We start from the raw sequence: 14268 nt of genomic DNA, 5'->3' as shown, positions 1-14268 counted from the left end.
TACAATATGAAGGATAAAGTTATATTTGCTAATTGCTCACGTTCAAACATGAAATCACTGTTTAAGTTGTATTAATAGAATGTATTATACTAGAAATTCAAGGCGCTTCGCGCCCTTCTTTCTAGCCTTNATCATTATCATTTTTTATATTATTAGCATTAAAGTTGTTATCATTATCATTATTATCATTATCATTTTTTATATTATTAGCATTAAAGTTGTTATCATTATCATTATTATTATTATCATTATTATCATTATCATTTTGTATATTATTAGCATTTATGTTGTTATCATTATAATAATTATCATTATCATTATCCTTTTATATTATTAGCAATAATGTTGTTATTATTATCATTAATATTTTTACTATTATTATCATTATCATTATTCATCATCATGATTATCATTATTATTATTATTATTATTATCATTGCCATTTGTTTATTATTAAGCTGGGCTGCTATCTATTGGTGCTCTGGTAGGGTGTATCCTAGCAGGACCAACAATGGATAAATTTGGAAGAAGAAAAACTCTTTTAGGTAAATATCTATATATATGAATTTATTCGCATATTTGCAATATTTAAATATTGATTCATTATATATGCAATAAATTCTTCTGACTTAAAGTTTTTTTTATCTTTTATCTTTATAATGTTAGTATTATTTAATTTTATACAATATTTCCGCAATATTTACTTTTGGTTTAAATACGTTTACTTAAACTATTTCGGAAAAATAATTATTACTTTTTCAATAACTTAACTTCAAAAACTTCAATCCTGCTTGACAAACTTGAAAAAATAAAATCTAACAATTTTATTTGAAATGTTTGCATTGTTTAGTGTTTACCAGTGGATTGTATCTGTCTGGGTTTATTCTCATTTTACTTGCAACCGCTCCAGCAATGGTTCTTATTGGAAGGTAGTAAAACTCTATATTTGTCACGAAAATACAGCATATCTTTCATTTTTGTTTTTTTCTTCTCTCTACCATTCAGGAGGACCAAAATATAAAAATTCGTTTTATTTGAAAAATTATAAAATTGTGAAATGAAACTTAACGGACGTTTCTTCACTTTGTTCTCTTTAATTATTGTAAAAGTAAAACAATGTTAAACAATTGGCGACACTTTCCTTTAAAGATATTTTTACTTCTAGGTTCTTGAACGGAATGGGTTTAGGTTTCGTCCTCGCTGTATCCTCCATTTATATCGTGGAGATTGCAACAACTGGTAAATAATAACTTTTTTATCCCTATTATCGTATCGACTCACTCATTTTAAACCTTTACAAACCTTACTGATTGTCTCGGCAGGTTTTGAGCGGAAAATAAAGTGTGTTTAAAATCTCGGACCAGTATTTTTGTCCTCAACTCACTTTTTGTCCGGGATGGAGTTTATGACCTTAGAAGGGAAATAGATTTTTTTAAATTTGAAGAAATTTGAAATATTTACATATTATCACGTTAACTTGACAAAACTGTATCGTCGGGACGAATACAAAGCTTTAAAACTTTAAGAAATAATTTTTTAGATCTCCGAGGATTTCTGGGATGTTTTGTTCAGTTTCTTGGAAGCATTGGTGTACTTATTATTTTCTCAGCAGGATGCTTTCTAAACTGGTTTCAGCTAGCAGGTACAGTGCAGTACAGTACAGTGCTCAGCAGGATGCTTTCTAAACTGGTTTCAGCTTGCAGGTACAGTGCCGTACAGTACAGTGCTCAGCAGGATGCTTTCTAAACTGGTTTCAGCTTGCAGGTACAGTGCCGTACAGTACAGTGCTCAGCAGGATGCTTTCTAAATTGGTTGCTGCTTGCAGGTACAGGGCAGAAAAGTACAGTGCTCAGCAGGAGGCTTTCTAAAAAGGTTTCAACTTGCAGGTACAGTGCAGTACAGTACAATGCTCAGCAGGATGCTTTCTAAAGTGGTTTCATCTTGAAGGTACAGTGCAGAACAGTAGTTCAGTGCTTAGCAGGATGCTTTCTAAAGTGGCTTTGGCTAGCAGGTACAGTGCAGTACAGTACGGTGCTCAACACCTAGGTTTCAGTTAGCAGGTATGGTACAGTTGCAGTATATTTTGTACAATAGAAAATTTTAAGATGTAATTTTCAGGATTAATGATTGTGATGGTTGTTCCATTTGTTATTGGAATGTATATTTGTCCAGAATCTCCAAGATGGCTTTACTCAAAAGGTAAAACTTATACAATGTCCTTCCTAATACAACATTTATCTTTGATTATGGATTACTGATTAAATAGATAAAAAAAATATAAGAAAACAAAAGAAGTGTGTTGCATTTATTCTATAAAAATTTACAGAGGACGAGGGGAGGACTGCTTTAAAATGGTTGCTAGGAACTGTATATAGGACTAGAGGACGAGAGTAGGACTGTTCTGGAATGGTTGCTATGAACTATATATATATCCTGTTTAAGGACTAGAGGAAGAGAGTAGGACTGCTCTGGAATGGTTGCTATGAACTATATATATCCTGTTTAAGGACTAGAGGAAGAGAGTAGGACTGCTCTGGAATGGTTGCTATGAACTATATATATCCTGTTTAAGAACTAGAGGACGAGAGTAGGACTGCTCTGGAATGGTTGCTAGGAACTATATATATCCTGTATAAGGACTAGAGGACGAGAGTAGGACTGCTCTGGAATGGTTGCTATGAACTATATATATCCTGTATAAGGACTAGAGGACGAGGGTAGGACTGCTCTGGCATGGTGGCTAGGAACTATATATATCCTGTATAAGGACTAGAGGACGAGAGTAGGACTGCTCTGGAATGGTTGCTATGAACTATATATATTCTGTATAAGGACTAGAGGACGCGGGTAGGACTGCTCTGGAAGTATGTATATATATATCCTGTATAAGGACTAGAGGACGAACTGCTTTGGAATGGTTTCAAGGAACCATATATATCTTGTATAAGGACTAGAGGACGAGGGCAGGACTGCTCTGGAATGGTTGAGAGGAACGGATTCCCCCCAAGCACTCCAGGCAGAAATCAGGGCTATAAAGTTGGAACAAGTTAAAAAGAAGAAAAATACAGTTTCAGGTTAAAAAGAAAATATAAACCGAAAATACTAAAATTATTTATATTGTATTTTTAATAAAAGTGAAAAACCACTAGCAGCCGTAGTACATTTGAATATCCGAACCGGGTCAACCTTTCCGGTCCCAGTTTGTACTGCATCGCACGGACATTGGATAAATAAAGCAGACACTCAATCGGAACAGTCGGTGCAACAAGGTTGACGCGGTCAGACTTTAAGTTGAATTTACTTTTACTAGAGGGCAGGGTTGCGTGCACTGATTAAAAATATGATTTGTTCTTTAAAAATTTCAAACATTTATTTTACTTGTTAGAACATAGTGTAAAATTTTACGTATTATAACTATCAAGCACAATGGATCCGTTTGATTTGAATCGTTTATTAGTAAATACACACACACAAATCTTATAAAGGAATTGAGTCTTTGCCACAAACTCTGATTTTCCAATCCTTATATCTTAACAATCAAATGTCGTAGACCTTAGATATTTCAAACTGTAAATTATTTTAGATCAAAAGTTTACACCAAAAGGTTGCAAAGTTATGAGGATTAGAACATTTTTAGTTTGTGGCAAAGACTCAATTCCTTTTATGTTGAATTTTAACCTTTAACGTTTTTAACGTTGATGGGATGAAACTTTTAACGATATTTATCGATAAAAAGATTGAATATTATATCCGAAAGTATTGTGACATACTTAGCTTCTTCAAAATGTTGACGGCATATAAATATAAAAGAGCTTATCATGGTTTGACAATTTTATAACTTTGTATTTTCAGTAAAGGTTCTAGGAGAAGCAAGTATTTTAAAACCTTTCCTTATTTCTATTTTTATGATGTTCTTCTTAAACCTATCCGGTAAGTAATAAAATATCTTAATTGTTAAAAATATTGTGTTTAAAAATAATAATGGGTTTCAGGAATGACAGTTATGATCTTCTACTGCAATTCTATATTCATGTATTCAAGAGCAAATATATCTTCAAATCTAGGTAGAATTATATTAAACTAGGCTTACATTGCGATTTATTTGCGCCCATCTTCTATTTCAATTGTGAACATTTTCACTTTGTATTCAAAACAAAAACAAACAAAAAAGTTAACGGATTTTATAAAAAAAATCGTTTTTAAATTTTAATGGAAATCGTATTTTTTATGCTCATTTTTGAAATTTTGATCATGCATAAACTTTCCCTGGGGTCATGCGAGGTTAGACCCGATCGGTTTAGCCGTGTTGACGTTTTTTGAATTCAAACAAACAAACAAACACCCAAACAAACACCAAGACAAGCAAAATATAAATATAGATTATACCAATTATTTTTAATAAAATTCCAACAAATATTCACAGAAGTAAACTTACAAAACTTTATCAGAGAAAACAGGAATATAACGGATTTAGATTTTAATCATTTTTTTAGAAAGTGGGTTTGGGCTATTTCAACTTTAAGAGTTCTTTGCCCGCTTACTTTTTACATTTCCGATTGTGGGTTATCTTTAGAAGTAACTTCAGAATTTATGCAGCAGAGCCAAGACTGAAATGGAAGATTTTTCCTCGTTTTCCCTGGGAGTATTTCAAAGTTTTATTTTCTGAAAAGAAATATAGAAGTTCAATGATAACGTGAAAGCAGTCAGAAGTTAGTTCTTCTGTTTTCTTAAAATAAATAATAAATATTTCAGTAAATCATTATCAATCTTTATAATAAAACTAAATTGGTAAACAATAAATTCTAAAGTTAGATATGATCTTGTGAATCAGACGTTGCTCATTTTTAACGACTCCACTGGACCAAAAAATGCTTTTAGTATGGGGCAATTTCATCTTTGATAATTTTCTAAACATAAAACAATGAACTTTTTCTGTGTTTAAGGTAGTGTAGTGGTTGGACTAGTTCTACTTGTTTCTTGTGTTGCTGCCATTTTCTTTATAACAAGGATGGGCCGAAGGGTAATTAAAATCAGAGAAATATATTCTGAGGCACAAAAACATCTAAATTAAGCAGAGATCCGAACCTTTGTCATCTCAAGTCCTTTTAGATATCCCAAGGTTGGAACCCAGCACATCATGAAAAAAGTTTCAAAGATTTCAACCTCAGAAATAATATTGTTATAAGAAAAAAATATGAATTATGATTAAAAAATTGATATTCTAAATTTTAGGATTTAACTTCAGCAAATTATGCCATCGAGTTCAAACTATTTAAGATTTAAAGAAAAATCTATTGATTTAAGTAGTTCCTCGAATTTTAACTTAAGTGTTAATACGATTTTTGAAAATTATTGTCTCTCAAATTGAATCGTACATATCTTTTTTCATTTTTTTCTGATTCAGGTGATACTGATTGCTTCAATGTCTGGGATGACAGTATGCTATTTTCTATTAGGAAATTTATTTATAAAATGTCATTATTTCGAATGGCAAAGTATTAAGATCTTTGTTTAATTTCAATTTATTGAATAAAATCATAGTAATGTTTCATTCTGATCAAACTAATTCATATCTGCTGTAATAATGCAAGCGAAAAAATGGCAGACCACATTTTGGAAATGGAAGGATTATTGTGTTATAAGAAAATATTGCTTAAAGTAGGTTGCCTAAAAAGAATGCCGCAAATTTTTTCTAAGTTCAAAGACGACTTTGCAGTCTTCAATAGATTAAAATTTTCCGGTTTGTTTAGAAGAGGACAAAAACAAAGAAGCCAAGTTTATCAATGATCGGAGATTTTAAAACTTCATTGAATTATTAAAAAAAATATTTTATTTCTTCTTCTCTATTTTTATTTTAATTGTATAAAGGCACTAAAGTCGTTTTAAAATACGTTCATAGTAGTTTGATCACAGCCTAATGTTGAATTTTTATTTTTTATAAATGATTTGGCAAATTTAACAATTGATAATAATTGAAAATTAATAATGTCATTTGGTTTTATCAATTAATTAAACTTTAGGTTCAGGCATTTATTCTCACTTGCATTTTTTAATCCCTTTATCTTTGCAACCTGATAGGCAAAACCTTTGATATTTCAAACTTTGACAATTTGTTACTGCTGAATTTTGGTTTGAAATATGAAAGGTCATTGAAATAAGGTTAAAAAGATAAAAAGGTTCGAAAATTACATATTTTTGGCGAGCAGTCAGTTCCATTACAGCCTTACAGCCTGTTTTGTTCATCATTAACTAATTCAGCAATATCTTGAATTACTAAGGTTCTATAAATATATATTTTTTCTACCAAATATAAGAAATATATGTTTTGTTTTTAGCAGAATATATATATGTAAATGTTAGGAGGATGTTTCTATGCTATCGAATCTGCAAATGTAGAGATTTCTAAAGCTCAGGGATCACCAGGTTTTTAAAGATATTAAAGTTGGCCGAAAAAAGTCTAACAGATCTGGTTTAACGATATTCAAAATCTTTGTCCCAAAAAAAGCCAAACATTTTGCTCGATCAGCAGTGTGCAATATAAAAAGCTTGTCATCAAAGTCACCAAAATAAAAATATTATTCTACATGAGTATTTTAATTTGAAAATAAAAGTTATATATTAGTCAAAAACTCACAACGATTCGACCAAATTCTTTAACCAGTGGCCGAATTTAAAGAATTTTAGCGGCGGTTTGAATTTAAGCCGCGGTTTAAATATGGATGGTTCCACTTAAAATTGTATGAAATGTTTCAAGATTTAAGCCGGCGCTTAATTTAAACCGGGTTTTGGCGGATTTAAACCGCGGCTCAAATTCTTTAAATTACACCTCAGAGTACAAAACTTTAGAATCTAAAATCTGTACCTTCAAGGGCTGAAACGGCTCCTATCCCTCTTGACGGCTCAGTATACCTCTTTATTGGCTTAAATGAAAAATTTCTCCCAGAACACTTATAAAGCATTATAAACCCTTTAATACTTTTTGAATTTTAAATCAAGCTCAGTCGCTGATTCTAAGCTAAGCTTTACACATTACAAAAAACAAAATTTTATCCATAAAACTGAAAAAAAAATTTATATAGCATTTTTACGGTTTAGATATGGTGGTGGACCCTCTAGAGAACTTCCCTGGTTGGCTTCCACCCTTGGCAATCCTTGTTCTTCTGTTCCTGGGGAACGGAGGATACGGAACTCTTATCTGGGTAAATACATATTCTTCAAATTGACTTTTTTTTCTAAATTGAATTTTCTGAAATCCATAACTCTTCTAGTTTAATCTTTTCTTTAAGGATATTTTTCCTAATTTCAATAAAGACTAAGAATGAAGTTGATCGGACTAGGTTTATCTTTATTTGGCGGAGCACTGCGGCTGGTACTTGTATAAATTCAGAGAATTCTATTTTTAACCATGTCTCTACAAATTTAAACGTCTAAGAAAGATTTCTTTAAAGAAATAAGAATAAATTTTTACTAAAATGCTGTTTTTAGGAGAATAATTCAATATTTCTAATGTAGGTTGTAACAGCTGAACTTTTACCCCCACATGTCAGAAGCATTGGCAACTCAATCATCATCTGTTTCTCATTCATCATGGGATTCATTGTTTCAAAAACATTCGTTGATCTGATCATGGCAATAGGTGATTAAATACATTCGTTGATTTTATCATGGCAATAGGTGATTTAATACATTCGTTGATCTTATCATGACAATTGGTGATTCAATACATTCGTTGATTTTATCAGGAAAATAGATGATAAAATAGATTCGTTGATCTCCTATCATAGCAATGGATCATTAATCACATTCTTTAATCTCATCATGTCAAAAGGAGATTATCAACCTTTGGTATTTACATTATACATTAGGCGCAATGGCTGATTAAATACATCCATTGATCCCTTTAGATGGATTCATTGTTTGAAAAACATTCGTTTTAGAAATATGTATTTTTTTAAAGCAAAACTGCTTTGATTTTTTATGGCAATAGTTTAATAAAACTCTGTCGTTGATATTCCATATTCTAGAAAAATTAAAATCCGTGATATCATGCTAGTTTGGCGTGCTACAACTTTAAAGGAAAAGAGTTACTCAACGATTAACTTTATTTAAAATCTTAACTTATATAGTAAAAATAATTGAATGATTAACACATGTTTTTTATATCAGCTGATCGGGAAACTCCTCCTTGGATTTCTAGAATTATTCAGGAAGACGATATTCATATCCGCCACACTAGCATAGATAATATAATTCTGTATTTTTGTAAAGCTTATGTCTCTAAGTAGCTTAATTATTAATATTGGATGTTTTAAAATCCGTAAAGAATATCCGGGGGGAAAAACCATGTAAATCCGCAGTTTCATATTTTCTGTCACATCATCATGCTTCGATCTTTCTGAAATTTTAATACGACCTAGGCCTGAAAATTACTGATATCGGTTGAAAAATGAGAAGGCAGCGTTAAAATCCTTGTCGCCCATTTCAAACTAGCAGGAACTTCCTCTCAACAATCAGTTTATGTGGCAAACGAAGTGTTTAATGTGAAATCTGATTAATATTTCTGCTATCATACCAAACGTCCATATGTGTAGACAAACTTTATTGTTTAGTAAATGTAATCCATAATGATGTGCTGTACCAGAATTATAAGTTAAAGAATTAAAAAAAACACCCTGTAGAAACCGTTGGTTAATTTCGATAATTTTCGATATTAAATGTCATGGAAGTTAAAAGAAATTTCTTGATTTAATTTTGGCTGGCATCCATATTTTCAAATTCAAATTTTATTCATCATTTTTTTTAAATTCATATTTGATTGGGAACTTTATGTTTTTACAATCCATATTTGAAAATCTATGTTTATACAATCAAAGTTTTAAAATTTATAACCTATATTTAAAATCCATGTTTAAAAATCCATGCTTGAAAACACACTAGATCCAAGATGGAAACCATATTCTGAAATATATCTGTATATTCTATAATCTATATCCATATTTAAGGTGCTTCTGGAACCTTCTGGTTGTATGCTTCTATTTGTGGTGCTGGGACAATCTATACTATTTTCCTTGTACCAGAGACGAAAGGCAAGACGGTCGAACAGATTGCACAGATGTTCAAGAAGAATTAAAAAAGAATTGTGTACAATAAGAATATTATGTATTTACGATGTGTTTAAGTTTTAGTAAAGAAAGTGCAAAAAAACATATAATGTAAATATCTTTCAAATATAGCTTTTCGGGGGAAATTATAAAAAAAGAAAAACTGTGAAGTAAGATTGTTTTTAAAGGAGAAAAATTATCGGATCTAATGAAACCTTCAACAGAGATAAATTTAATATATCAAGATTAAACGGCCGGGGGGAAGGGGGGGGGGGAGGGAGTGAAACACCCCACAAAAATACATCAGTTTTGTAAGAAGTACTTTCTTAAAGATAATGCAGAAAATAAACATATTGCGGATATTTCTGTTTTTGTTGGATTATTATGATTAAATGTTAAATATTACTGCTGTACACCTTAAACGCTTTATTTTGAAATAAATAAAGTATTTTTATTATAATTCTGGAGACTGCATGATTCTATTTGCCTTGGTAAACCTCTAGTAGTTTATAAACTATCATCATTATCCCATACTTTAATACGATACACCAAAATCTTTACAAAATGAGATTGTTTTGGTTTCTCCCCAAAACTGCAGGACAATTTTTTTTTGTAAACGAAGATACGGGCTGCCCTGCATGGTGACCGCCTAAAAAGTGTTTAGATTTTTTGGTTCAATCTTTTCCTTAAAACCTGATACTAATCCGTTCCATAAACCTAATCAATCCTTTCCATCAACCTAATCAATCCTTTCCATAAACCTAACCAATCCTTTCCATAAACCTAATCAATCCTTTCCATAAATCTGGTAAATCCTTTCCATAAACCTAACCAATCCTTTCCATAAACCTAATCAATCTTTTCCCAAACCTAACCAATCCTTTCCATAAACCTAATCAATCCTTTCCCAAACCTAACCAATCCTTTCCATAAACCTAAACAATCCTTTCCCTAAACATAACCAATCCTTTCCATAAACCTAATCAATCCTTTCCATAAACATGAGCAATCCTTTCCATAAACATAATCAATCCTTCCCATAAACATAATCAATCCTTTCCATACACTTAATTAATCCTTTCCATAAACTTAATAAATTGTTTCCATAAACCTGATCAATTCTTTCAAACATAATCAATCCTTTCAACCGGTTAAACGAGTCATAGCTAGTTTTGCTACCTTTATTTTTCTTTTGACAAATTAAAACATAAAAAATAAACATATTCCAATCTAGAGAAACAAAATGTCAAGACCACAGACTGCAATGGATAGAGGGTTTAGGAAAATTTATTCAAATTTTATTCGCTTGTGATAGATATTATTTTAATCAAAACTTTTGTCAAGAATTGTCAAGAATTGTTAGTTAATTAAACTTTTAAACTTTCCATTAATTAAATTATGGTGAACTGAAGCGTACTAAAATGCCCGAGAGAAAGGTAGGATTTTTATCATAGAGTAATAAAACAAAGAGGTGAAGCTTAGCTCAGATGTATACAACCGACCTCCCTATTAATTAATTAATATGATTTAGGTTCCTAGATCTAAAGATATAATTTAGGTTCCTAGATTTAGATATAATTTCGGTTCCTAGATCTAGATATAATCTAGGTTCCTATATCTAGATATAATTTAGGTTCCTAGATCTAGATATAATTTAGGTTTCTAGATCTAGATATAGTTTAGGTTCCTAGATCTAGATATAATCTAGGTTCCTAGATCTAGATATAATTTAGGTTTCTAGATCTAGATATAATTTAGGTTCCTATATCTAGATATAATTTAGGTTCCTAGATCTAGATATAATTTAGGTTTCTAGATCTAGATATAATTTAGGTTCCTAGATCTACATATAATCTAGGTTCCTATATCTAGATATAATTTAGGTTCCTAGATCTAGATATGATTTCGGCTCCTAGATCTAGATATAATTTAGGTTCCTAGATCTAGATCCATATATGCCTAGACCTGGATCATCCATCTCTCTGAGTCTTGTTCGAAGATCTCAACAGAGACAGAAGGAAAGATAAAAATATATTTCTAAACTTAAAGGGACTGTGAGCGTAAATTTAAGTAACCCTCCACGTTAAAAGGGGAATGCACAATTTACAACGGTATCCTTAAAACCTTTCTGTGTACACTCTCAGTAGTACAGCTGTATTTTTACGTCAATAGTGTAAACTTAGTTTTTGTGTCCGACAAAATGATTAATAATTGTGATAATTTAAAAATAAATTGCTTATTTTACAGTAAAATAAGTGCGATTTTATTTGTTCTCTTTTTTCTGTTTTTACACTTTTTTGTTTAATTTTGGAAAACATGTCAACTAATGTGAGAAAATTTAGTTTTTCTTGTTATTTTTGACACTTGTGACGTCGTGTATAATTGTTTACCATTTCTCTGTTGTCATCTTTGTACTTGTTAATCTATTTGTGTAAATGTATCTAAATCTGCTTTGAAAATTCCGGCCTGCGTGAGGGAGGGGAGGGGTAGCATGTTGGGTAAAAAATGAACATGATTTTGAGATCCTAGAAAATATATCTGTCTTTGAGGAAAGAGTTTTTGAATCTATCTTTTTAAAAGTCAAAGTTTCTTCAAAGAAATTTAGAATTATTGGTAATGTATATAGACCTCCAAACTCTGATATCATTAAGTTTATTTTGAGGTGGTGGAGATTACCAATTGAGGAGCGCGTTTGCCGCAAAACAGATTTGAGGAACTCTGGACTCCCTCCCTCCCTGAGTACAGTCTTTACTCAACGCAGCGCACAAAGCGGAATGCAGCTGATCATACAAGCCTATTTAGATACGTTTACTCACATATCTTTGTACTCCACGACCACGACAAATGTTTTAAGGGTACCGTCGTAAATCGGGCATTCCCCTCTTTGCTTCTTTGGATGGAGGGTCACTTGAAATTTCGCTAATTAGTCCCTTTAAAAGATTTTATTCTTATCCAAAAAATCGTTTAGTTGCCAGGAGGGAGTAAGGTATCCGAGGAAGTGGGTGAATTGAAAAAGTTAAGGTAGAACAAAACAAATATTATACATGGAACCAAACGCGAATTTTCTTTATGCTTTTTTACATTTTGATTTTTTATAAATATCATTTTTTTCAGACCTGTGAAATGCGAAAAAGAGGTAAAATATTTAAAATAAATTAATTCTTTGTTAACAAAGGCGTATACAGAAATAAATCTTGGGGGGGCGACAATTGCGCGAAGCGCCAACAAATTTGTTTACCCCCTCTGGGAGCTGCTAGGGGGGGGGGGGCAAAATTTGAACAGTAAATTCAAAACATTTGGCTTCTTTGATATCAGGCATACGTATAAGATACATACAGTCCAATTACCTTGCATGTACTATACTTTATCTCTCAGACTCTCCTTTAAACAAAACTAGCAGAAAAAAGCATTGTTTCTAAAAAATGGATATTCTATTATACTGTTATGTTAGTAATAATTAGTTTTTAAACTAGAGATAGTAAAACACATTTTTGAAAAAGAAAAACTCAACTTTGCTTCAATTCTATGAGATGAAAAGAAGGACAAAGGTCCAGAAAATAATTATGACTTTTAAAAGTTTCTGTTTTGAAAAAAAAGTAGGAGTACAATTGTAATCTATATAATAAAGCTCTTCGTTCATTTATATGGCTTATTGCTATGACTGACCAAACGGCTGAATTTTAGTGTGGAAACTCTTGGGGATGATATAAGCTAAATAAATTATAAGTTTTTTTTAAAAATTCGATTTTTAAAATTCTTCGGACAACGACCATGGCACTTCAGCTAGTAGCCTAGTTTGTAATAAAAAGAAAGATTACAAAAGGCCGGTGCAATAAATAAGGTAAATTAAATCCAAATTTTAAAAAAATGGTCTTTTACTACTTCCAAAGTAAAGCCTTTGTGGCTTGGCATTTAAAAATAATTGTTTTACTTTGCTATCCCAGATAGCGCCCATCCGATTAGGATGAATGTCCATTCTGGAATTAGATTTTAATATTGTAAAAAAATTCTAGTGAGCAAGCCTCTTTTTGTCAGATTTACCTTGTTCCCCCAAAAAATCATCTTTTTTAACGTTTCTCTGAAAGATATTTAAAAGAAAAGTATAAAAAGGAAAAAAATATTGAGGTTTTCAAACAAAGAAATTATATTATTTTTATTAATTTGACTGATAATATAATAAATTTCAGGTAAACATGGTTAGTGAAGAACTTGATGCTTATTTTTCAAACAATACAGAAGACAAAGATGATTATGATGATGATGATGATGATGATGATCATGATCATGATGATGACTTTTCAAGATGTACCCTGTCAATATTCACAACCTTTCTTTGCGTTGCATTTATAACTAAGACCGCTAGGCTGGTAAATACATTTATATTGTACATATTTTATATTTCATATTCTTATTCAACTAAAAACATGAGATATTACAATGATATGATAAGCATTACCATTCAAACCCTGAAATCTTCATGCATAGCTAAACATGTCTATATAAGACTTGTTTCTAGGTAAAACATGAGAGAGAAATGCAAATATTTATTAGTACAGAAGGTAAGTACATTTTATTTTTAAAGTACTGTTCTTTTAATTTCAAGCGAACAGCCATTCAAAAGAAGGACATGTCCGATTTACAACAGAAACTTTTAAAACTTTACTGAAGATCAATAAGGAGTAAAAATTCGTCGATTTTCTGCCTCCAAAAATGATATTGAAAGATTTACTCCTAGAAAGCAAGATACTGGATGAGGGAGGGATAAAGCTAGGACCAACTAAACCTTATATTCCACAACCTGACAAGGATTTGAACGAGGTTTATACAGAGGTTATATCTTCTTTAGCATTTACATATTTTTTATAGGAGCTCATAACTCGACACAACATCAATTTTTTAACTTTATATCAATTTAAGAACCTGGTTACTTGTCAAACTTTATAATTTTCCAATATCTGTACAACCTGTGGCCGAATTTAAAGAATTTGAGCGGCGGTTTAAATTTAAGCCGCGGTTTAAATATGGTTGGTTCCACTTAAAATTGTATCAAATGTTTCAAGATTTAAGCCGGCACTAAATTTAAACCGGGTTTTGGCGGATTTTGGCGGATTTTTGGCGGATTTAAACCGCGGCTCAAATTCTTTAAATTCCATCTCTGATTATGTAA

The 14268-nt window shown here is 31.3% G+C and overlaps 1 protein-coding gene and 1 long non-coding RNA gene across 2 annotated transcripts; both read left to right on the top strand.

Annotated features, from left to right (window-relative positions):
- Positions 1-438: 438 nt before the first annotated feature.
- On the top strand, positions 439-9206 carry LOC111697613 (facilitated trehalose transporter Tret1-2 homolog). Its single transcript, XM_023467670.1, has 14 exons — positions 439-545; positions 851-929; positions 1166-1239; positions 1541-1642; positions 2119-2199; positions 2949-3074; positions 3853-3930; positions 3993-4064; positions 4944-5020; positions 5405-5456; positions 6361-6423; positions 7096-7199; positions 7513-7636; positions 9003-9206. Exons 1-14 carry the CDS (start codon positions 512-514, stop codon positions 9128-9130), a joined length of 1194 nt encoding a protein of 397 aa, XP_023323438.1. The 5' UTR covers positions 439-511; the 3' UTR covers positions 9131-9206.
- A 2664-nt stretch (positions 9207-11870) lies between these two features.
- On the top strand, positions 11871-13930 carry LOC111697617 (uncharacterized). Its single transcript, XR_002764336.1, has 5 exons — positions 11871-12122; positions 12216-12237; positions 13289-13468; positions 13618-13660; positions 13837-13930. It is a non-coding gene; the product is annotated as an uncharacterized LOC111697617 (long non-coding RNA).
- The last annotated feature ends 338 nt before the right edge of the window (positions 13931-14268 follow it).

Source organism: Eurytemora carolleeae, unplaced genomic scaffold (genome assembly GCF_000591075.1).
Source record: "Eurytemora carolleeae unplaced genomic scaffold, Eaff_2.0 scaffold182, whole genome shotgun sequence".
Lineage (NCBI taxonomy): Eukaryota > Metazoa > Arthropoda > Copepoda > Calanoida > Temoridae > Eurytemora > Eurytemora carolleeae.
Note: the sequence above shows the minus strand (reverse complement) of the source record. Positions and strands in the feature narration are given on the sequence as shown.

What these genes read in the sequence shown, in the direction of transcription:
- LOC111697613 (XM_023467670.1), top strand. Translation starts at nt 512, where the DNA reads ATGGATAAATTTGGAAGAAGAAAAACTCTTTTAG. An exon ending in GTTCTTCTTAAACCTATCCG is followed by an intron (nt 3,931 to 3,992) that starts GTAAGTAATAAA and finishes AATGGGTTTCAG; the next exon opens with GAATGACAGTTATGATCTTC. An exon ending in TGATCTGATCATGGCAATAG is followed by an intron (nt 7,637 to 9,002) that starts GTGATTAAATAC and finishes TCCATATTTAAG; the next exon opens with GTGCTTCTGGAACCTTCTGG.